Consider the following 24503-nt stretch of genomic DNA (forward strand, 5'->3'; position numbering starts at 1 on the left):
AGCGCCCTGGACATTAAAAATCTACCACTTCCAGAAGATCCTTAGCCGAAGAGTCAGGAATTGTGTCCAAAATCCTGCCACTTCCCTGCCAAGTATAGCTGGATGAATAATCAGAACACCTGCCTTCAACAGCAGCGAAGGAAGGAAGAACTCCTGGGCCAAGTGTGCACCCAAGGCCAGCACAGTGAAGCGGCGGCACCACGGACACTCGGCCTGGGTCTCATCTAAGGCACTGCTGGGGAGCTGAGCAAAGCTGGGCATGGCAATGTCTGCCTGACATCTGGCTCCAGGCCAGCCCACCCAGGGCAAGGAGGGAGAGATGGATGGCAGTTATGAAAGAGCTTCCTGCCTTATTTTTAGCCCCGAGAGGGCAGGAGGGCCCCGAATGGCATTTAAGTAAAGAAGAGAAGCCAAGTGATTTCGCACTATGGCTCTTACCCTGATGGTATCACCTGCAGGCTGTATGACCTTGGGCATGGAGCTGGACTCTCTGAGCCCCTACCTCCTCATCTGAGGGTGGCAATAACAGTGGTGTCTCCTCACAGGTACGGCGAGGACCGCAGGAGATGGTGTATGTAAAAGCCCTGAGTGGTGCCCTCACACAGTAAGGACGTGAACCTTATTGACGATCTCCTCAGAGCGCGCCTTGCAGAGAAGCATTCCCAAATGAGGCAGGAGCGCTAGGCCTTCAGCTCCCACGGAGCAGACAGCCCTCCTCCTTGGGTCCATGCCAATCCCTCCCTTCCCCCGAAAGAGCCAAGGGTCCAAACTCTAAAAATAGGTCCAAACAACCTTGCAGAGTAGTTAGTTGTGTGTGAGCTGTTGCTGTCCTCTGTGGGTGACGTGCATGGTCCTCACGAATCGAGCCAGCCTGCCTCCTCCCAGGGTCACCTCCAACCCTGCAGCCCAGCAGGACTCCCCCCACCCCACCAGTTCTGAAGAACCACTGCAGAGTTACTCACTTGGCGTGCAGCACACACTGCCATATTTGTCTCTCCGAATATGCCAAGACCTCGGCTAGACTGCGAATTCAAGAGCGCTAGCTGTTCTCTTCCTTACGGTTCTAAACTACCTGGCACCAGACCTTCCTCACGCGGGCACTAACATGTTCCTGGAGCCACAGGCGGCGCCCTCAGGAACTGCCCCACAGGACAGTCTCCTTCATGGATTTACTGAGTCGAGAGCCCAGTCTCCTCCAGGAGCCCACTTACCTCATCCAGCTGTCTCTTCGTCTCTTCTTCCATCCTTCGGATGTCGTCCATCGTCAGGTCAACCCACTTATCGAGCCAACAGAAGAGCTGCCTGTGGAAGTTTGTAAACAGACGCCTTTCTTGCTACAAAAAGGAGGGAACCTAGTTAGAACCCAGAAGGCAGAGGCCACTGTTGCAGCTCCCCTCCCATGATCTCCATGTCAGTAAGCCCACTTTCTTGAAGGGGCGGGGAGGAGAGGTGCCTGGCTGGCTTATATGGATGAGCCTGCAGGGCCTAAAAGTCAGTGACTTTTGCCCTCACGTGACAAGAGGTATCGCTTCAAGGAGGGAGCCCCCTGGAGAGGATGGGTACCTACCTCACAGCTGGGCCCTGTGCCCAAAATGCTACCAACACAGGCAGCCTACGAGCTCACGGTTCAGCCAAGGCCCCGAAACAACTGTGCCAAGTTTCCCTCTTGTCCCTGGAGCCGAAGGCCAGGTTAAAACTGGCCAGCAGCTAAGAAAGGGGGCCCAAGAGCGAGGATCCAACACATCAGAGAAAAAGCTGTAAAAATGCCTTAGGTCTGTCCAGTTCAAGAATTTAGGGCACTGGAGAATTTGGCCCATAGGGCCTCTTGCCTTTTGGCTTCAAGAAAGTTTTATCTGCAGTTCTGTCACAGCAAGCCCCTTCCTGTTTCCTTTTTTTTTGGGGGGGGGCTTCAGTTTCCTTCCCTGTCACACGTGGTGCCCCTGGATAGATGGCATTAAGCTGTAGGACAGTCAAGTGGAAGGGGAAGTAGGGGTCTGGGAAATCAGACTGAAATATTCTGATGTCAGCCACCGTCAGACACAACTCACATGGGTTCTATGATCTTCTCTTGTTGGGCAAAATACACCCCCACCAACACACACACACACACACACACACAGGCCTCACCCTGGTCACTTACCTTATGTATAAAGTTTTCCACTTTGTTCTGTAGGCCCCACCACTTGAACTTGACAGTAACCAGTTTGTATGCACACATGTATGGGCAGTCTTTCTGATTTACAAGTTCTTGCTGTATTAGAGACACACATATAGGCAGGTAGGTAACTAAAAGGGCTGACCTCTGGCTCTCCCTTAGCCCACCGTAGCCAGTTCCCTCCTCCCTGGGGAGAGGTCTGCCCATGCTACGCCCTGCCCCCTGATGGTGAGGGTGTGAACTGCACCTTCCAATTTGGGCCCAAGGGTCCTCGGCCTGTTTTGATAGATTTAAATTTTGCTGGGTCTTCCTCCGCCTTGTAATCCTGAGAGAAGTTGTAGAATTGGAGTTAGGGGAGGAAGGGAAAGAGGGACAGAGAGGGAGAGAGAAGGAGTGACAGGGAGGGAGAGGGAGAGAGAGGAGGGAGGGAGAGGGAGAGAGAGGAGGGAGAGGGAGGGAGACCAAGATTAGATTTTTCCATCAGAGTACACTTCATACCAGTCTTGAAGCTGCTGGTGTAGAGAAAATATGGGAAAATGTTATAAACAAGATATACAACTGTTTATATTTGCCTCAGAGGAGAGCTGTGTGATTTTCTCTGCCATGGTTTGTTTTCAATTTTACCCATATTAAAGGGTCACAGGACTGTCTGAGCAGGCACATAGTTCCACTGTTTAAGACAGAGATTTTCAGCCCGGGATAAGCATGGATGCCTACCAGGGAAAGCTTTTTCAAAATACAGATTTCTAGGCCACTCCACCTAAAATCCAGTGAGTAAGAATATCTGCAGGTAAGGGCAGTGTACTTTTTTTTTTTTTTTTTTAAAACCTCTGCAGGTGATTCTAAAACATGGCCAGAAATGAGAACTAGCCACCAAGCCTGAAATCTCAACCAATCTCCCCCTGGCGCAATTTTTTTTTTTAACTGACTTGTTAAATAAAATCATTACTAGAAATGTCCAATGTATAGAAGCTACCCTCTTGTGTACTACTGCCAGTCTCACTTCACCTAGTTATGATGCAGCCAGCGCTGTGTGTGCATTAGCCGTAAGGACAGCTTAATCTGTGGTTGTTCTTCTGCACTGACTAATACGCACTTAGGAAAGGCAAACTTACTACGACATCTACTTAACAAAAATACTGAAGAAAATAAATCACACATACACATGCACAAGTTATAAAGTATTTCCCAAAGCTAAGAAGATTATTTTATGTGTACTTAAAAAAAATAAACCTTTGTGTCGACTACAACCAGAGTTGACAAAATACACAAAGAGCCATACTCTCTGTTAGCATTTCTGTTTGAGAAATATTTGGGTATGTTCAGTTTGAGAAAATCCATCAAGCTACACATTTAGGATATATTCATTTTACTGTGTGCTATACTTCAATAAAAAGTTTTTTTGAAAAATCCAGTAACCTTTGTGGTGGAAGTGAGGATATTAGGCAAGGAAAACAAAAGATGGTTTCCATATCTTTTTGGAAATGCACAAATCAACATATTTTAAGCACAGAGAGAGTGACTCCAGGAAAGAGCTATAATACCCTGGGACATGGAGAGCAAACACTTACTCCCCACCAATGGGCAGAGAGCCAAATTCCTCTGCCCTGATCCCAACAGGCCTCTGTCAAATAGGAAGAGTACTGAATGAGCAGGAACCTAAACTTTCCTTCCCTAAAGAAATACTTCCTGGGAGCGCTGAGCAGGACAGATCTGGTCCCTGCTCTCTCCAAGTTCATGGTCTAGCAGAGGCTGTCCTTTTCTAGGCGTGTGCTGCCATGTGTGTTACTCTGAGAAGCCACCACCAACTTCTTGAGAGCAGGGCATCTGTCTTTTCATATATTCTGCTAGAACCCATAGAACAGAGTCTTCCAAACATAACTGGCAGGCAGTAAATGTTTTTTAATTACTGGGTTGAAAAAATGAACTTGAGAACTCGTTTCAGGTTAAGTGTCATTCTGGCTGGGCAAACTGTCCTCGGCACCTACACTGTCTGGTGGTAATTTCAGAAGCCAAACAGGCCACTATCTTCCTGGTGGAATCCCCAAGTCAAGACAAGAGAATTCTTAATTCTAATTTAAAAAATAAAACAGTAGCCAAGAGAGAACTTCCCTTTAAGCCAAGCTGGGTATGGTTTCCTGGTTTCTCTGACACTTTAAAGTCATTTTTGCATCTCAAAGGCCGTCCACCTCGTTACACAGTTCCTACCTTGCTCAGTACTTGGCTCCGATCAGCAATGTCTATATATATGGCTTCCACGTGTTTCCATGCCTCAGGCTCCAGTTTATGCACCTGCAGGAACAAGGAGGACCACGGTGTAGTTTTTGTCAGCTACAAAGCACCCTTTATCCGGAATGAAGACCCACGAACAGCTATTCCCGTAGCCACTGATGTGAGATTCCTACCAGTAAAGAATTACACACAGAGTTATCCAAAGGAACAGGAGGAGGGTTTTAAGTAGATACACATGTGAGAACTAACGCTCTGGTTTCAGCAGGTCAGATCTGTCCGGCCCTTTCAGGGCTGCGTACAGCACTTACGTTATTTCCGTATGTTCTGCTCTGTAAGGGCTGACTACAAACACTCATGGGCATACTGCCTGTTCAGCCACAGACTGCTGACTTTGACGCCTTTTTTTTTTAAGATTTTATTTATTTATTTATTTATTTATTTATTTAGAGAGATAGAAAGAGGGTGTGCGCGCCCGCATGCATGTGAGGGATAGGGGGAGGGAAAAAGAATCTCCAGCCAACTCTGCGCTCAGCCTGGAGCCCAATGCCGGGCTCAATCTCACACCCCTGAGACTGTGACCTGAGCCGAAATCAAGAGTCGGACGCTTAACCAACTGAGCCACATGGGTGCCCCTACTTTGATGCTTTTAAAAAGCCTTCTCTTGCTCACCTTGCAGCCCCTCCCACGTACCACCACCACTACCAGATTCCACGCACACACAAACAACCACACACAGATTTTTCTCTTAAAACAAATGGTAGCACATACGCACTTTATTTTGCATCACGCTTTTTTCACTGCAGTCTACCTTGAAGACTGTTCTTTTTAATGGCTGCATAACGTACCACCGCATGGCTGTGCCACAGTTTAACCGTGTTCTACTGATGGGCTCTAACAGTTTTTCATCTTTGGCTACACAGAGAATGCTGCAATGAATCTCTTTATGGATAAGTTATTTCACGTATGTGAAAGCATAATTACATGATAAATTCCTAGGTATGGAATTGCTGGGGTCAAAAGGACAGGTGCATTTTAGAGTTGAGGAGTTATCACTGGGCTCTATAGAGGCTGTAATCTTCGTGTTTTAAAAATACAGTTCCTCTGTGCCAAGAGTTGCGTTTTAGACCAAACTTAGCTCTATGAGAAGGCCCTAGAAGGAGTCTTTGGAGATCATGTTTTGCAAATTAGAGACAGAGCAATCCCATGCTGGTAGGAAGGGTCTAGGAACAGGCTGTTAAAACAGGACCACAGAGAAGGCCCCATGACAGGGAAGGATTCGCTCCTGGGCAGAGCCTCAAGACCCCACCCTGCAGCCTGGAAGTCCTTGGGCTCTCGGGAAGTGCTACTTACATTCTCCTGGGTGCCAAGATCTGGTTTGTGCCAGGTTTCAATTTTAATCAGAAAGTCTTCTTTCATGTATTCATTCTGCAAGGGGGGAAAACACCTTAGTCACCAGCCTCAAAGTTGGAGAGTAACCATCTCCCATTACTGATCGCAGGTGGTTCAGAGACTCTGGCCTCCGCCTTACAGTAACAGCTAACTTGACTGGGAGCCCGCAATATGCTAGGGGCACATTCTCTTGTTCAATCCTCATCCCAGCCTGTCAGGGCTATAGTCGTATCATCCTCATTTTACAGATGAAGAAAGTGAAGTTCAAAGTGGGGAGGTGACTTGTTCAAGGCCACAGAGATAACGACAGAGCTGGGCCTCAAAACCAGATTTGTCTGACTTCAAAATCCATGTATTTAACCACCCGACCAGCCTGCCTTATGCACAGAGCACTAATGATTAACATGAGAAGGAGCGGTTCACCAGCGCCCCTTCCACCAGCCCGCCTTTTGCTGAGGCCTGAAGTTCTCTTCTCGGCAACTGAACCCCTGGTGCTCCCTCCCTTCGTGCTGTTGAAAATGTGGCGCTACTCGAAGAAGGCGCATATTAACCTCTGAGGTTAGGCTGGCAGAAGCCGCCTCCGTTTAGCAGCAGGGACTGGCACTGGATGAGGGTGCCGAAGGGTGGAGAGAAGGGGCAATGACACGGGGTGGACGTAGAAAAGACACCTTGCTGACTTCTCAATTTTGCCAATGGACAGTGCTCCCTGCGGTCCACAGGGATTGTGGAAAGCCACAATCGGATCAGCTGAACCGGTTTCAGAAACCCTGAGAAGGCATGATGTGGGAAGGGCAGGGGAGAGCCTCGGGTCACCCTAAACACGTCAGCCCCACGGCCCCGAATGCTGGACCGACAAAGCCACATGCCAATGCAGCTTAGGGCAAGAGGCCACTTCGCCAATTAACAGATTCCTCAGCAGGAACGAAAGGATGAAGCTTCAACAGCGCCAGTCTCCTGACAGAGACGAATACCCAGGAACCTCCAGTGCAGCGACATTTTTATTTCTTCTTTTCTTATAGATCACTTACAAAACCCCCACCCCCGCCCCCCGAGAATTCTTACCGTAATAACTGCTCCAAGGCAAGGACATGGAAAGAAGAGAGAAAAAGATTAATGAAGCTGAATGAATATCTGCCCCTCACCCCCAGGGACCACGACAGTAAGGAGTTCTCCACTCCCTGGGGCTTAGTCCACAGTCGCCCTTCAGCCCCGTGAGTGCATCTGGTCCCTCAAATGCACCAACCCTCAAGTTTCCCTCATACGGAAGTCCCAAGAGACCCAATTCGGAATTTCATTAAAGTGATGCCACTCTCAGTTCCCGAGAACTCTCCAGCTGGGCAAGGAAAGGGAACCGGCTCTGGTGTGCCGAAGCACTGGGACCCGCCACTCTGCCATCAGAGCATCCCCTGCTGTCCTGCCACCTCCTAGGGCCCAGAGAGGGCACTTTCGGCCAGGCACTGTCCATCTGCCTTCTGCACGCTTCCTCTCACTGTAACCAAACCTCGTGCCCTCTGCACTCCTGCTCATTGTAATGAGACCCCCTCGGAAAGCACAGTTCAATTATTTATCAGAGAAAATGACTGCAGCTCTAATGTCACTGGGGAACAAACCAGCTCTCCTCCTGACAAGAGCCTAGATCACTCTGTACCCTCTGAATTTAGGAGTTATCTCAGTCTCTGGTGGATGTCGCACGGCCATACTGGACAGTTTATGGGGCTAACGGTCAAACTCCGTAACTCCAAAACTGAAACTAAGGTTACCTCTGAGATTAAGATGAGGAAAGGGTAAAATATAAGGGATAAGGTTCTCCTTGTACAGAAACAATCCAAGAACGATACTAGTCATTTCCCTGTATCCAATGAAAGATACTTGCAAGAAAGCACCAGGTTAGGATTATAACTACGTGGCCTACTGAAGTAATCGCCTCGTTATCAGCTTGAAGAAAATCAGTTAACAAAAAAGAAATGGTGGGCATGATATTCATTGAATGCAAATCCAAAGAGGCCAGGCTGGCAGAAATTCTGTGCTGCACTGGCGGCCGTAGCCTCGGGCTGCCTGTGTGGCTCGTCCAGCAGCTCCATCTCTAGAGTGGAGACACCGGTGTCAGCCGGGCCAGTTTGATGACACGAGCCATTAAGGTTCCCAACTAAACCCCTGATTCTGAATCCATGTTCTCCAAGCAATCTTCTAGTCTGGCCTCTGTAGGGACAGAATATGCTAACCAATGGATGTAAGAGTCTGATCATTTAAGCAAATGGGCATTTTCACTGCATGTTGGCATTCTGACTCCACTCTGGTTCCCCGTGGAGAAGAGTTCACAAGGGAAGAACACCTTAATCGGCCAACAGGAATACCCGGTGTCATCAGTAATTCTGTATTTCAATATAACTTACTATATTAGCATTTGGGGTTTTCATACATTAGTCTTTCCTAGACCCTGAGAAAAGGATCCACTCAGTTCTGACAAACTAGGTTTCTGAACCTATGAGGGTGCTGGCCCTCCCTGAAGTTTATTTTTATTTTTTTAAAAGATTTTATTTATTTATTCGACAGAGAGAGACAGCCAGCGAGAGAGGGAACACAAGCAGGGGGAGTGGGAGAGGAAGAAGCAGGCTCATAGCAGACGAGCCTGATGTGGGGCTTGATCCCAGAAGGCAGCCGAAGGCAGACGCTTAACGACTGAGCCACCCAGGCGCCTCCCTCCCTGAAGTTTAATGCCAACCTGGGTGACCAAACAATCTCCTCCAATCTTCTCCAGTCTTCCCTGTCCCTCCAAACACCTCTGTATTCAGACCACTGCCTTTTCTTCAAACTGCAACCCTAGATACACTAGAGGGGTCTCAGGAAATCCTTTGCAGTTGGGAAATACGGCTGTCCAAATAAGACTAATAAGGTACTTTAAAACCACGGCTTAGTGAGACTGTATTCAGGCCAGGGTTAAGGTTAGAGGAAGAGGCAGGAGGAAAAACATTTATTTCCCTCTTCCTACTTTCATTCACAGGTCATGCCCCATCTTACCCCCTCCTCCTGTCCCAACACATCAGCATCAGGAGGAAAGAAACAGAAAGAAATAAGGTAAGAGGACAGAAAAAGCTGATAGTGAGCAGAATATTACAAATCTGTTTTTGTTCCACTCAGAGTAAGGGTAGAGCCTTCTAAAAGACATGTGGACTTTTGCCCTATGCTTCTTTATCCATTCTCACCTCAAACTTTCATCTACTTTGGCCAAGCGAAGGGGTTTGAACTACTGACCTTTCTCCCACCAATCCCCAGAGGGAACTGGAAAGTAGCCTTCTTATTTCAATCTCTGAGTTTAAATGAGCAACGTCTAACTAAGCACCCGTGAGGCCAGCACTCACTGAGGAAACCAACTTTCCCTCCCCTACTCCCTGCTTCTCCTCTTCACTGAATATTTAGAAATTATATTTTTCTTGTGGCCAAGGATCAGGACGATATGTGAAGGAACACTTGGCATCTAGAAAAATGCCCATATCAGCTGTAGCATGCTCTCCCCAGAATTACACAGAGGACAGAGACACTGAGGCATCTCTCAATCGGCATAAGCTCTCTATGCAGAACACTGAGCCAGGCATGGAGGAGTCCACACTGTCCGTCTGTTTGCCTCCTTTATGCCAAGCTGGTTAAGGTTCTTATGACACATGCTGAATGGCAACTCACCCGGACGTAAAGAAAATTCACCTTTGGCCCTAGACCAGACACACCCAGCCACAGTGCACACTGTCTGTTAAGAAAGTGTGTGCCTGCCTCTTTTCCAAGAATTTAACAACTTCCTGCTCAATGTTTAGGGAGTAGAGACGCTTGCATTTTCAGCTACATCAATGAAACTCTAAGTGTTACACATCCCAGGTTCCACCCATGATTGCACATCTCCTGACACAAGGTTCTTGAACTTCTGTAGGGTCACTGAGATTGGAGAGAGCAATGACTGTGCTCTAGACTTCAGTCGTTCCCAAAGTCCACAGGAATAAGGACTACCTGGGTGGGGCATCCTCCTCAGATACAATCTGGGGAGTTCAACAAACAGTCCACATAAGTAGAGGCTGGCAGGAGGGCCCCAGAGCCAGACTGTTTATGCCGACAAACATGGGTTGTCTAGGGGAAATGCCACTCAACTCACAGCCAAGTTCCAGGGGACCTCTAAGGACCCCCCCACCCCCCGTCAAGGATGTGGATCAGTACTAACCCTCAAGACCTAGAAATCCTAAAAAGCTAAGAGTCTGAACTACTCAAAGGGAATCCCAGAATGTCTAGAACAGAAAGTTCTCTGCCTTCAAGTCTTTCCTTTCCAGAAATTCTAGATAGGACACTAGCCAAGATTAAGACAATAATTCCACCCCTACTCCTCCCTTAAATTATAGAATAGTGCTAGTTTTGTATAAGCCACCATTTTGGGGCTCTCAGCAGTGACTTCCCTCCTCCTCATCTCCCACCCCACAAATCTGACATGTATATTCTATGTGTTATATATTTAGGGGGCAGTTGTTTCTAAAACTTTTGTCATAAAAAAAAAGGGGGGCTTATTTCAACTTTTCCCCAACAAAATCAGGGTTTCGTTGCTACGTTTTCTTGGTATTAGGCCTGGCCCTCCCCCAGGGCAAGAAGGTCACCCTATAGGTCGTTTCCTATGACTGCCTCTCTCAAGAGTTCCTTGGCGTCAAAGCTGCTTTCTAAACCAAACCCAAATAGATTACGTTAAACTGGAAGCTTCAATATCTAACAATAAGTGAGTGGTTTAAAAGATGACAGTGCTCTCACAGAGCAGAACACTACGCAGACGCTATAAATTTAAAAAGTAGTAGACTACACAGCGACGGGAAAGATTCTAAGTAAAAAATGAGCAATTTAAGAATTAGTATGATTTGATCTAAAATTTGTCTTAAAAATGTGTCTGGAGATAAACATGTAAGCATTAAAAAAGGATTAGATAAAAGACACCAAAATGTCAACACTGACTATCTGGAAATGGGAGAATCCTGGGTGATTATTTTCTTCTGTTTGTATGTATTTTCCACAATTGAAACAGAGAACCCTACTTCTGTAATCAGTAAAAGCAATCGTTACTATTATAACATCCCAACCAAGAGGGGCTGCTTCTGTGCCACCTCAGGCTATGACTAGTCGGTGGTTCCCAGCCAGACGGCTGCCGAACCGAGCTAGACAACACTGACGCCCACCACCAGCCTGAGGGGGTCCCCACGCTCATCCTTTCATTGACTTAATCTGGAAAATAAAGGTGGGACACACAACCCTAATTCATGGCCACCACTGGGGCCTACCTGACCACACCCTTCGTCTACCTTGGGGCCCAAACCCCAGCTTCTGACCACGTGTGCACTTACCAGTTCTGCAGTAAGGGTAGGCGTTCCACGCTTTTTCGTGTATATTCAGGGCTCCCTCTGGGGCTAGCATTCGAACAAATGTGGGCACTTTGCTGTGGTAAGAAAAGGCGGTCATGAAGAAAAACGGAGAACAGAGAAGACAATGGGCTTTTACATCACATTCTTCAGCCCATAGCTCCAGCCTCTTCAGTGGGGTTGGCAAGCAAGTTTCCATGAGCTAAGCAGGTTACTCTTCTGTGTGAGAAGCTACCCTTTGGGAGCCTGACACCCAAACTCAGTTGCCTACTAACATCCACCCACAACTCGCCCCAGCATCTGACCTCCCATCCGGAACCGGGCGGCAGGCGGGACCCTTGGCTACCTGCCATGGCTTATCAGTCCTTACGTTATCATGACCCATAACTGAGCTCACTGGGCCCAGGGTTTTATACTACACACTGCCAAGGATGGGGTACCTTCAAGAGTGGAACAGTCTTGGTTTACGGGCCACAGTGACTGGCCGATGGACTTGGAATATGGGATCCAAGCTGATCTGATCTGCTGTCATCAGTTCTGGGAGGCCAGGAGGGCCTCAGGGCTATCTGCCTCTCAGGACAAAATATTTCTTCTACTCAATTCTTTTTGTCTCAGGTTACAGAACAGCACGTACAAGTATGAGCCTTTTTGTTTGTTTGTTTGTTTTAAAGATGCATATATTCCTCTTCCTTCGTTTTTAACTGGTAATCTATGCAGTCTTTACTAGGCTCCAACAATCTCATCCGCTTTAGTGTCTGAGGGCTAAAACAAAAGATCTAAGCCCGGCAGAGAGCTAACCCAGGCACTCAGAACAACCCTCTGAGATTCATTCACTCACTGCCACACTCATTCAAGTAAGTCTTCCTGTGTGCCAGGCACCAGGATACCTACAGAAATCACACAGACATGGCTCCTGACTTCATGAAGCTTACATTCTAGTGGGGAATCTACCTAACCAGGCAGAGGACAGCACTGAAAGTGTGTGCCACAGTGGGTGAGCACTGGGCTCTGGGGGGCAAGGCACTGGGAGAATGTGGTGCGGGAGGCACGGTACGTGGGGAGGCTCCTCAGGGAGACTAGGAATTAAATGACCACATGGAGTAGAGCATGAGCAGGACTGAGCTAGATAAAAGGATGGGAGCGGGGTGGGAAAACCTGGGAGAAAGGGAGAGAAGTGTGGAGTGGCTGGTGCAAGGTATGAGGCAGGGACTACAAGAGAACATGCAGAGGCTAGGTCATAAAAGATCTTGCAAGTTACGTCAAGAAGGAGTCTGGACTTTATCCCAAGGGCGAAGGAAAGCCATCCAGATCTATCTAAGCCAGCAACAGATCTATCTGGATAGAACACTGGAAGTTGTGCAGAGAAATGGAAAGCAGGGAGGACAGTCAGGAGGCGCTCTAGTAATCCAGGCAAGAGATGATGGAAGAAAACGGAAGCACTGGAGATACTAAGGAGCTGGAGTCAAAAGGACCTGATTTGATATGAGGGATGAGGAAGAGGGTGGTGGGGAACCCATGTTTCTGACTGCAGCAACCAGCTGGCTGACAGAAGGCTTTGATCCTAATGAGGAGAGGTGGTCACAGCGTTCAGCACTGCTGGTTTTGATTTGGTTTTTGTAGTTGAGGGTTTTGGGGTTAAGTAAAGAGTAGTGGTGGCAGCTCAAAGTTTACTCCCTCTCTTTTAAGGAAGAGGGTAAGACAAGTCCCACCTTCCACATGTACAGACCTCCTGTCTAATACTTTGGTTGGACCAACTGAGTCATAAGGAACCCATCAGCCCCTTCTACCAACCTCACTGTTTGCAAAGTCCTCTTTAAAAAAACACAAATGCACTATGGGAAAGGCATATCCCGAGCCTCATTCTGATCAACTGCTCAGTAAGGACTGGCTGGCAGTCAACTCAGTAGGGATGGAGGAGGACAAAGAGAAGACATGGCGGAAAAAGAGCACGATGGCAAGGAAGTGGGATCATGGTGAGATTTCCCCCACTTCACAGTGCTGCCCTCCTCCTGGTTCCAGCTCTCACGAAATCCGTGACCTCTACAGCACTTGTATAGCTCCAGAGCACCAGACGACGCTAAATCAGGGATTTTACCAAATGAAAATGAAATTGGTTTCATTTCTGAAAGTCAGTTCAGTGACTAGAAATTAAGATCCTGGTTTATATTGCACAGCAATGTGAATGTACTTACTGCCACTGAACTTAAAAATGGTAAAAAAAAAAAAAAGGGGGGGGTGGGGCTGCCTGGGTGGTGCAGTCGGCCAACTCTTGGTTTCGGCTCAGGTTGTGATCTCAGGGTCTTGGGATCAAGCCCCTCAGCGGGCTTTGTGCTCAGCACAGAGTCTGCTTAGGATTCTCTCTCCCTCTGCTCTCCCCACACCCTGCTTTTGTGCTCTCTCTCTCTCTCAAATAAATAAATCTTTTAAAAAATGGTAAAAATGGTGAATTTTGTGTTATGTATATTTTACCACAGTTAAAAAAGTTTTATCAGGTTTATTTTTTCCAGTACTGGATAGCTTCTAAACCTAGCTTGGTCCAACTTCCATTCAAGCTGGTGTATGTTTTTTTTGTTTTAGTTTTTTTTTAAGATTTTATTTATTTGTCAGAGAGAGAGAGAGAGCGTGCACACAAGTAGGGGGAGTGGGAGAGGGAGAAGCAGGCTCCCTGCTGAGCAGGGTGCCCCGTGTGGGACTCGATCAGACGACACTGGGATAATGACCTGAGACAAAGGGAGACACTTAACCGACTGAGCCACCCAGGTGTCCCAAGCTGGTGTATGTTTACTATGGCTTTCCACGCCCTTTGTGTCAGCTTATAGTCTACTGAAATATTACTGTTTCAATTAGAGATGCAGCAAATTTGTGCGGTTTGCTACGGATTTTGGTATGTAAATCAGAGTCACTTTTAAATATTTATGCCTTTGATCCACAGAGAAGTACCAAAATTTCTCTGGTAACTGATTTCACAATATCAGAATTTAAAATACTACCTGCCCCACAATTTCACTTCTAGGGGCATTTACTCTAAATTTACACATGTAAGTACAGCAAAAGATTTTGTAGAAGGAATCTTACGGGAATACTGTATGTCGACACCTGGAAATGACCATGAACATCCATCAAGGGAGGACTGGTGAAACCAGCTACTGCGCATGTGCACAGCACGCTGCCAGGCGCACTCTAAATGAACAGGGAAGAATACACTGACAGTGGAAGGAGCTATGATGACAGGCAACAAAGGAGCAAAGTCAAGAACAGTATGTACAGTTTGATCCCGTGTACGTCAGAGAACAATAAAGAAAATGGAACACCCATTACACACATACGTACTGTACGTGCACGCACACACCCCTCTGCTCACAGACAGCTAAGAACTAAACGCTAAGAAACGAAACTCTACCACCTTTGAGGACTAGGAGCCTGGTTGGGGCAAGTATTTTAGTTTAAAAAAATGTAAAAAAAAAAAAACCTTTAAATGAGCAAACACCCACTCTCACAGGTGAAGCAACCTGAGCAACAGCTAATAACCCGGAAACACCCCCAATTATCCACTATCGCCACTTCAATACCTGGCTGCCTCCTGGCTCTACTGCTCAGCCACATACCTCTGCAAGTGGTAGATCTTGTGTGTGTACTGGCCTTTCTCACCGTCCTTCTCATAGGGCTCGTTGACCAGGACCTCCACGCCTTCTCCGCCACCCGTTTCATTTTTGCTGGCCTCAGCCACAGAATACAGCTGCCCTACTTGATACTAGAGGGACAGAGAAACAGGAGTTACTGTCAGGGCAGAATTCTCAACAGGTGCACACAGTCCAGTTGCCAGCAACTGTTCAATGAGATCACTCTGGGATCCCCCCTGCACCCCCCCTCATTCTGCAGTTCCACATGGGACCTTGCCCAAATCTACCCACAGCAACTACAAACACTGCTCCGTGGCCTCTCCTTAGCTATCAGATGTGCTTAATTTCCTCCTTCCCACATTTACATCCTCCATCAGGCTTAAGGAGGCAGGTGAATATACTTAACCTCATACCACTATCCAGAAAACACATTATAGAGTTCGAGGTTGCCTTTTCCCTGAATCTGCCTCTGGTATTAAGACCTTAAAACAAGGTCTGGGTTGGCTGCTAGAAGTCTCTTTATCCCACTCATCTAAACAGATCCTCACACATGAACTTCTTGTTCAAGAAAGTTGCCCATGGGGCGCCTGGGTAGCGCAGTCGTTAAGCGTCTGCCTTCGGCTCAGGGCGTGATCCTGGCGTTCCGGGATCGAGTCCCACATCGGGCTACTCTGCTGGGAGTCTGCTTCTTCCTCTCCCACTCCCCTGCTGTGTTCCCTCTCTCGCTGGCTGTCTCTCTGTCACATAAATAAATAAAATCTTAAAAAAAAAAAAAAAAAAGAAAGAAAGTTGCCCAGTGCTCTGTGAAATTCACAACCTCTGCTGTAAACTGGCTCATCTACTTATCTTTTCTCCAGTGTCGTGCAGCTCGTCACCCTGCCAGCAGCTCAGAGAACAGTCTTGCAGGCAACCAAACCTCCAGATGCTTTCCAGAATCCTGGTAGGGCTGAAGCAAGTGCCCTGTTTCCCATAATGGGTAACACAGATTCCTACCCCACAGTATGGACCTTTAATCCCAATTTGACAAGTGCACCCTCTGGTTGGCACTTACTAGATGGAAGGACCTAGTTTTCCTTTATTTGGGTCACGGGCCACCCTAGCAAGTCATCAGTTGAGATTACTGGCCTCCTCTAACCCTCTCAGGACAACTCAGCGTTAGGACCAATGACCTGAGCACTGCCCAGGCCTGGTCCTTCTGCTCCCTGCTCTTTGAAGGAAGCTGTTTGGAGGGGAAAATGAGACAAAAAGAACGAACAGCAACAGTTAATACAGGACGTTACATCTATACCAAAGGATGCATTTTCCCTATCACCACCAGCGCAACCAGGAACAACAGTTTAGGGAGTATGAGAAAAAAAAGGTACTTGATTACGTTGGGGGTGTAAGGTTTTCCTCACCCTCTACATCCCCTCCCCAAACTCCTGGGACTCCCAGGAGTGACAGACAAGGGCTTTTCTCCTTTTGAGATTAAACCAGAGAGGGTGCATCTCTGGACAGCTGCCAATGACACCACTGTCTACAAGAGCACAGAGCAGAGGCAGCTTCCAGGGCTGCTTCACCTCAAACTTGGAAGCCTGCTTTACTGGGCAGCTTCATAAGGACTGCAGAGAAATTTCTGGGCAAAGTCCGGAAGGGGAAGCAGCACACCAGGACAATTCACTGTTCACCATAAAATTGAAAGAGCCCTAACTTCCAAAGTAAAAACCCAGTACAAAATGCCAAGGAAAGGCCCAGGCAAGCGATGAAGGCTCAGTTAATCCCATAAAGAGGAACATCTGGGCGACAGCCAGTCACCTTGACCTTCCTAATCCTGAGCAACATCAGTGCTGCCTCAATGCCCCCCGGGATCACCAAGCTGTCTCTGCGCCTTTCCAAGTCCAGCCCTTGGCTGAGGTGACATGAAAACCCCTATCAAGTGGGTCAGGGTTTGACTAAGCTAGGGGTTCCTAAGAAGGAACATTAACTGTTTTAGAGAAGAGTCATAAGAACATCTAACCACTGACTCAGCAATCCTAAAGGGCAGGCTGAAGAAAGGGCCTGGTGGAGGGGACTGGGTTGTCGGCTGGTGCTGCTGTTTGGGGGGGGGCCCCAGGCAGACTAATCCCCTTCATTTGGTTCCTCATCTGATGCAGGAATCAGAGGGCAAGCTCTAAGAGGATCAGTCTGCTGGGCTGGCATCTTCCCCCTTTAATCTCTCTTGATATTCTGATCCTTTAATCCCAATGAGACAAGTGAAGGCAGTTTGTTAATCCAAAGGGGTTAAGTAAGGCTGGCCTCCGTAAGCTACAAGTGAGGGACACTTTCCATGGCAAAGGCCCCCCTTTGGCACACTGGCTCCATATCCTGGGAAAGGGTGGGGGTCAGATCATTACACCAGATAAAGAGCCCCAAGAAGAGAAGATCGGGATTCCAGCCTCCTCAGGCCTAGGGCAATGATGCCTGCCCTCGTCCCAAAGAACTATGACACTCAGCTAAGAAAAACAGAGACTCTATCACTGGGAGTGGCAGCCCAGGGAGATGCAGCAGGTGGGCCTGAGACACTGACAAAAAACATTATCATGAATAACAGCACAGCTGTTGGTCCCACTCCCGTGACCCTGTCAGGCCAGGTACCACATGGGGATGGTACCACACACACATCTCTGGCAATGGAAAGTAAACCAGCTCTGCCCACATGGAAAAGGGTGGGCCTGTCTAAGCCAGGAACCACCGGTGGACACACCCTTGTCAAACAGCCAGGGCTTTCTCGCTCTGCAGCAGAATTTCTAGAAACCCTATACCATATTAGGCCAAAGTCTCTGGCCAGACAGAAGCTAATTCCACCCCAAAATATTGATTCAGACCATCAGGATGATTATAAAGCCATGGCCTTCTCTTTTCTCTTTCTTCTCTTTCCCAAACTACATCAGAAAGCCCTGAGGAGGGGCGCCTGACTGGCTCAGTGGGAAGAGCAATGCAACTCCTCTCAAGGTCATGGTTTCAAGCCCTACATTCGGTGTAAAGATTACTTAAATAAATAAATGTTAAAAAGAAGGAAAGGAGGAAGGAAAGCAAGCAAGCCAGTGAGCCAGCCCTGAGGGCCTCAAATCAAGGCCTTCAATTAGGAAGTCACTGATGCTGGGCTGTTCCCATGGGAACCATGAGTCAGGATGGGGCTACTGATAAAGAATGAAAGAGCTGATCATTACTTGTTTCTTCTTTGGCTTCCCCATTCAAGATTTTCTGATCTTCTGGAATTAAGGTTCAAGCCATCAGAAAAGCAGCTCCAGGGCACCGGCTGGCTCAATCAGTGGAGCGTACAACTCTTGATCTCAGGGTTTTAAGTTCAAGCCCCATGTTGGGTGTAGAGATTACTTAAAAATAAAAAATCTTAGAAAAGCAGCTCCTGCTTCCCCCTACCCAGGCCATGCACTTGCTTTCTCATCAGCGGTTTCTAGCTGAGAACAGGCTGACCATTCCCAGGCATAAAGATGAATCCTAACCAGCACTTACTTCCCAAACTTCTGCTTGGACTTGAGGGTCTGTTCACCCATCCCCATCACTTCCGCAATACTACAAAAAAAAACCCTGCCAATTGCAGATGCTCTCAAGGTGAGTTCCTCTTTTCCTCCATGCTTGGCCCCATCGTAAGTAATCTCCAGGCTCACTGCAGAGCAGCCACTACTGCTCCCAAGCAGTGCCGGCTCTCCTGGATGGGCCACACTTCTCAGAAACATTTCCATCCTTGTTCAATCAAGATACTCCCTGTGAAAAGACCTATTTCACCCTGAAATGCACTGAGGTACTCCCAAGTTTTGGGAGACATCTTCCTGACTTGGGGAGTGGAATCATCTCTACAGCAGAGAGAGAGACTTATTGGACCCCCCAAGAGGTGAGTTTTAGGGCAAGGGACATGCTGGGCCTTCCTGCTTGGCTTCCTGGTTTGGAAAATCACTGCTTTTATTTTTCACAAAGAGAGCAAGGTCCCCAAAGGATGTGGGTTAACAGGAACCCCCCCAAGCCAACACTTGTTAGCCTAAGCACACGTTTCCCAGGACCCAGGTACATGTCAGGTGCCTCCAGGGACAGCAACACCTATCCTTTCCAGGCCCTTTCCCCAGCTTCCCAGTCTCGTTTCTCTTATGCTCCTCTCCCAAAACTCCCAGAGTGTGTCCGAGGTCCACCTTTGGCTCCTTCCCCCAGATCTCCACAGCTTTTATCAGATATGTAGCCCACCACAGGAGACAATCCTCTAGGGGGCTAATGCCTGCCCACCTCTTTTGGGGTCAGGAAGCTCGGCTTTTGTCTCATCTAAAGTGTGCTGCAGCCTCTGTTGGCCTGATTTCATTTTTCAAAGGTCCATTTCATATTTGGAACAGAGTGTAAGTTATCACAGAAGCTTCATGCTGACACCACAGGAAAGACGATGACTGAGGGCACCACACTGGCTGACAAACTTCACCCAAACTGGAGCCTGGCTAGAAGCTGGGGGGGGGGGGGGGGGTTGCAAAGAACAGGCTGCGCCAGGAGAGGAGAGTCGAGGAAGTTCAAAGAAAGGGTGGGCCAAGGGAGGCTGTATGACAGTTTTCTGCTGTCCAAGAGACTATTCTGAGTCAGCATGGCCTATGAACCTTCTGGTGGCAAATTCTACCAGGTCCCCATACACAGGAACATTGGGCCTAAAACTATAAAAGGACAGAGGGCAAGCCAAGCCCATTTGTTATTCCCTGCCCTTTGTAAAAGGATTCTGGGCCTTGGTCTTCCCAGCAGTCACCTAGAATGTGGCTAGGGAAGGCCTCAGAGATTTCCCGCCCTACTAGTCTGTTGCACAACCAGAGCCAGGCACACTTCCCAGTTGTGTCATGGAGGTCCCAGAAATCCCCTCACACACTGAATCCCCTCAATAAAATGTCCCAACAGAATCCAGCCCTAGCAGGTAAAGGGGCTTGTTCAGCCTCTAGTCAAAGTCACCTAGCAGGCCAACAGCTTACGGCAGTTTGCACAGATATAAAAAATAAGTGACTTCCTTCGACAGAAAGTGGCACCAGGAAAATTCTCATCAAGTACTGATTATCTCTAAGTTAGAACAGCCATGAAAACCACGTGAAGAGTATGGGCCACTTGGAGCCCAACTTAGCTAATGGTCACAAGCAATTATATACAACTATGAATAAAAAGGAAGAAAACGAACTTACCTCATCTACAGACACAGGCAGGATGACTCGACTACAAGAGAGGGAAAACAGTATCAACTTCAGGCTCTGAAGGCTGCCCAAGGTTCCTACAGCATCATCTTAGAACAGCGTTAAATGTTTTGTTGCACATGACATATACTCACTGTCAAAAACCCAGCAGAGAAGGGCCCCCTGAGTGCTTTGAGGCAGGATCATCTGTGCCCTTCAGGTCCCATTTAGAACCCTATGATTCAGTGCAAATCTGTCCCTCTACCAGCTACTTCCCAGGCCTCTGACTCACATTTGGAGCTGTCCTTTTCTCCCTCTCCCCCACTAACATCTTTCCCAGCAAAACCAGGACCCGTCCCTGCAAACTCTGAAGCCAAGATGAAGAGTCAGAGCTGAAGAATCAGGTCCTGGGGATTTCATCTCTATGGGCCCAATCTCCTAACAGTAGCCCTCAAGGTGGAAGGCTAGGATGGGGCCATGCTCCTTCGAAGCTTAATCACCGTAAGAGCATACACCAACTATCTCTACTCTGGGGCAGGACACTGCAATACAAGCTACTGTCACAAAGCCACCAAGAGCAGACACTCTCCTTATGTCCTGACCTCCAAAGCTGTCCAAAGGCACCCCAACTGACTGTTTTTTCTTCTCCATTTCAATGAACACCCATTGTTGGAGGTACCACCAGTAACCTGACAGAAAAACCATGGCCAGCAAGGTCCCAAACCAGTTGGAATTCTAGAGAGGTACGAGGGCTGATGGCAGAGCAACAGCCAGGACCCAGTTCAAAGCTGTGAGGTCAGACAGTTGAGACAACACCACTTGGTTGTATTCATACAAATTATGCCAGCTCCCGAGCTTAGATTCTCAGTTCCCAGACCTTAGCTGGAACCCACTGGAACCTTCTGCACCTTGCACGCTTGGTGAAGCACGAGCTGCTATGTACTCCTTCCTATGCAGTGGTTCTGACAATTGGGATCTGTGTTCCAGGCTGGTAAATAGTCCGCTATTTTCTAGACCCACGAATGTCCCCCAGGTAGCAAGAACCACACAGGGGTCTGAGAAAAACACCACACTAAAGGCAAGGCACAGAGCAGAAAAGTAGCAGGAAAACCAAAATGGGCTTCAAGTCCTTATCGCCTGCTAACCCCCCTCCTCCGGAATGACCCCAGTAATAGAAATCCTGCAGGTTACTGGATGCTGCCACGAATGCCCTCCTCCCATTAAAGAAAGTCAACAGTGCAGAAAAATACTTTCAACTTGGAGGCCACAATTTCTGCACCCTCAGAAGGAACTTCCTAGAAAACAATATGCCTTTTATCTTCAAGAACAGCGGTAAGAATCACATCCAAGAATTTGCAGAAATCAAATCAAGGAGAATCCTGTTAGAGGAAGTGTCAGAAAAATCAACAGGGAAAACTTCAGGCCCTTGGTGGGCACCAAGTCTCCCCCAAAAGAGACCAGCATCAGCCAGTTCCTGACAGGACACTCTGAGGCTGCTTACATGAAAACTGTATGCCCAGACATTTCTCCCTGGCTCCTTAGGAGGAAAACCACTTCAGCAGCAATAGAGTGCAATTCCAAAGGACAGGGCCACAGGGGCAGTGCTGGGCTGAGACTGGGACTGTACTCACTTCAGTGTGACCTTCACTTCCACCCTTCTCAGAGCTGCAGCACTGCAGCCACTGCCAAGCGTCTCGGATGCCCCCCTCCTCAGCCCCTGCCCCAGGACGCACACGCAGGGCACAAGTCAGGCAGGAAGGAAACGCGGATGCCAAGCAGGCTCTGCATCCCCAGCACCTGGGACCTTTCCCTGGCAGGCTTCAAGGGTAGAAGAACAAAGAATGGGAAGGAAGGACCTCTCTTCAAAACTCACTCAGACCTCTTCTGAAGGTCCCTGACCTGCCTGACCTTCTTCACAGAACTACAGGTTTCTGTAGACTCTGGGATTCAATTTGGGAAGAGAAAAAAAGATCAGGAGAATGGGAAAAGCCTGTTGTCTGGACGGTCAAGATTAAAATCCAAAGTGCTGGGGCACCTGGGTGGCTCAGTCAGTTGAACATCCAACTCCTGATATCGGCTCAGGTCACGATCGTGGGGTCCTGAGATCAAGTCCCGCATCAGGCTCCACGCTCAGCACTGAATCTGCTTGAGATTCCCTCCCCCCCCCCCCGCCCCAACTCACTCTCTCTCTCTAAAATAAATAAATAGAATCTTTTAAAAAATAAATAACAAATAAATAATAAAATCCAAAGTGTACCACTCCCTCCTCCTGCTGGGATCCCGAGGTTCTTCCTCTCACCATATAAAGCTCGGAGCTCTGGATCAACATCATCCTGGATGTCAAGAGCTAGAAGTGGAGGGGCTTCAAAATGATGCTGTTCAGATGAAGTGTCAAGCTGGGATGACACCTGGGTCTCTGCCCCCTTTGTTATCCAAAACTCCACACTATGTCCTAAATGTCCTAACCACCTCCGAGGAGCAAGCCAGATGGAATGGGGCAAAGTGCCTTCAATGACAAAATGGAAACAGCCCTCTGCACACCTGCCAGGGTACCAACTGAGTTCTACCAGTTGCTCTCTACTGGGACATCTCCCACTTCTGGACTTCTGGGCTTCTGACCCAATGCTGCCCACCTGCCTTCCCCTCCAGCGAAGCAGTTTCACTGTAAAATCTGCACATACACATTCAGTCTCTCCTCTTTGGGGAAAATAAAAAGTCTTGAAATGTTTACTTGGAACCATGAGCTTCAGTGATCAGTCATCTAGTGTTTGAAAGATTTAGCAATTTAAACATTCCACTCTGTCATCTAATCCCTTGGATTTCAGGAGCAAGTCTATCTTTCTGCAACACCTACCAGAAGTCACTAGTTTCCCACCCCAGTCACTACTCAAGAACTTCCTCACCGTTCACTGTCTCTTATCAATTAATGGCTTTATGGGGGTATTCCTCAATTCCACAAAGCAATTTCTCTATCTCTTTGCACCAAGACTGAGAATGCCCTCGAGACAGGGCATTCTACCCAAGCCCCACTCCAATATGTATATTTATTATATTCACAAACATTCCCTCTCTAAACTGTCCTCTGCCCTGGTAACATCCCAGCCCTCTCCGTCACTCTAACTCCCACAAATCAGCTCCTCCCCAATATTTTCTGGACTCCTCACCCAAGTGTTCCCAAGTCCCAAGTAAACATCCTAAGATTCTTTCCAAGTACCCCCTCCTCTGCACCTACCACCTGGGCACCACGTCATGCCACCAGTCCCCTCTGCTATCTTTTTAGACCCTTCCTCTGTGACCCAAGCCTGGCCCTAACTTCCTGCTTCTTTTCCTGTGTGAACTTATTACAATCCTTCCCCTGATGCCTAGGGCAGCCACTCATACTCCAGGTTCCCCTCACACTCCTCCCCATCATCTCAGCTCCATTCCTGAAGCTGCCTAACTGCTCCTTGGTCCCTGAAGCCTACTCCTCTTCTCCCGCCAGTCCCCTCAGCCACTCCTGCAGTTCTGGCGGGCCCCTCCGTTCCTCAGCCCCACTGTATGACCGCCCCACATCTCCATCCCCTCAGCCCCTTCTCATGCCTTGTTGGCTCTCACTGTCCCCTTGACCCCATCTCAGGTCCTGCCCAGCCCTCTTGTCCCCTTGGCCTCTCCTCTCAGGCCTATCCGGCCCTCACGGTTCCTCAGGCCCCACCTCAGGAGCTGTCTGTATCTCTCTATCCCCGTTGGCCCCATCTCAGGCCCTGTCCGGCCCTCACGGTCCCCTCAGTCCCTGCTGGGCCGACCAACAGCCCATCCATTGCTCTCCATCCCCTCGGGCCCCGTCCGGCCGCTGCATCCCCTCCGCCAGGCCATCAAGCTCCCTGGTCGTCATCCCCGACTCTCCCTTCCTCCTCGCTTCCGCACGGCCCGCCGGACACTCACTACTCCTTGAGCAGCACCATGTCGCTCCGCAGCTCGGCGGCTGCCCGCTGCCCGCCCGGCCTCCCGCCCGCTTCCCGGCGGCCGCTCTCCCCGTGGCCCGGCCCGGCCCGGCTGCCTGTGCGCCTTCGTCGTGGTCTGCTCAGTCCCCGCCGCTCTCGCTGCGGTCGCCGCGCTGGCTCCTGCCGCCCGGGCCTTGCCGACTCCCGCGCCGCTGCCGACGCCGCCCGGAGCTCCGGTTCCGCAGCGCCGCGCGGGGGCGGGGCGTCTCTGCGGCAACCAGAGCGTCACACGCAGCGGTGCGCGCTGACCTCAGCGCGGAGGCGGAGCCTTCTCGGGCCCGCCCGCTCCCGTCCTTAAATGGGCCGTGGCGTAGGCTTCAGCGTCCGAGGTGGGCCCCCAGCGGGCGCAAGACCCTGGCTGTAGACGGAGCAGACATCGCGGTGTTGGGTGGGGACCTAGGTGTGAGTGTTCTGTTCCTGTACGCACGGTCTCCTCGGTGCGGAGGGTTGAGATCCAGGAAAGGGTTGTGCCAAGAAAACATTAAAGATTGCCAAATTTACGTGCAGATGCTCTTCTAAAAGTGCTTGACTCCTCAAGACATTTCTAACAGAAAAAGTTACCGTTACTGTCCACCTTTACAGGTGAGGAG

General features: G+C 48.9%; 1 protein-coding gene across 1 annotated transcript in view; it reads right to left on the bottom strand.

The window, feature by feature from the left end:
• Nucleotides 1-24110, bottom strand: part of PITPNA (phosphatidylinositol transfer protein alpha) — a 39139-nt gene extending 15029 nt beyond the window's left edge. The window contains exons 1-10 of the mRNA XM_026517829.4: nt 23855-24110; nt 19946-19976; nt 14757-14902; nt 11137-11228; nt 6839-6846; nt 5738-5812; nt 4364-4447; nt 2403-2480; nt 2141-2251; nt 1212-1334 (exon numbers count right to left, since the gene is read on the bottom strand). Of these exons, the coding sequence (XP_026373614.1) occupies nt 1212-1334; nt 2141-2251; nt 2403-2480; nt 4364-4447; nt 5738-5812; nt 6839-6846; nt 11137-11228; nt 14757-14902; nt 19946-19976; nt 23855-23874 (768 nt within the window). The 5' untranslated portion in view covers nt 23875-24110. The remainder of the gene's footprint in view (nt 1-1211; nt 1335-2140; nt 2252-2402; nt 2481-4363; nt 4448-5737; nt 5813-6838; nt 6847-11136; nt 11229-14756; nt 14903-19945; nt 19977-23854) is intronic.
• Nucleotides 24111-24503: the final 393 nt, after the last annotated feature.

This window comes from Ursus arctos, unplaced genomic scaffold (genome assembly GCF_023065955.2).
Source record: "Ursus arctos isolate Adak ecotype North America unplaced genomic scaffold, UrsArc2.0 scaffold_24, whole genome shotgun sequence".
NCBI lineage: Eukaryota > Metazoa > Chordata > Mammalia > Carnivora > Ursidae > Ursus > Ursus arctos.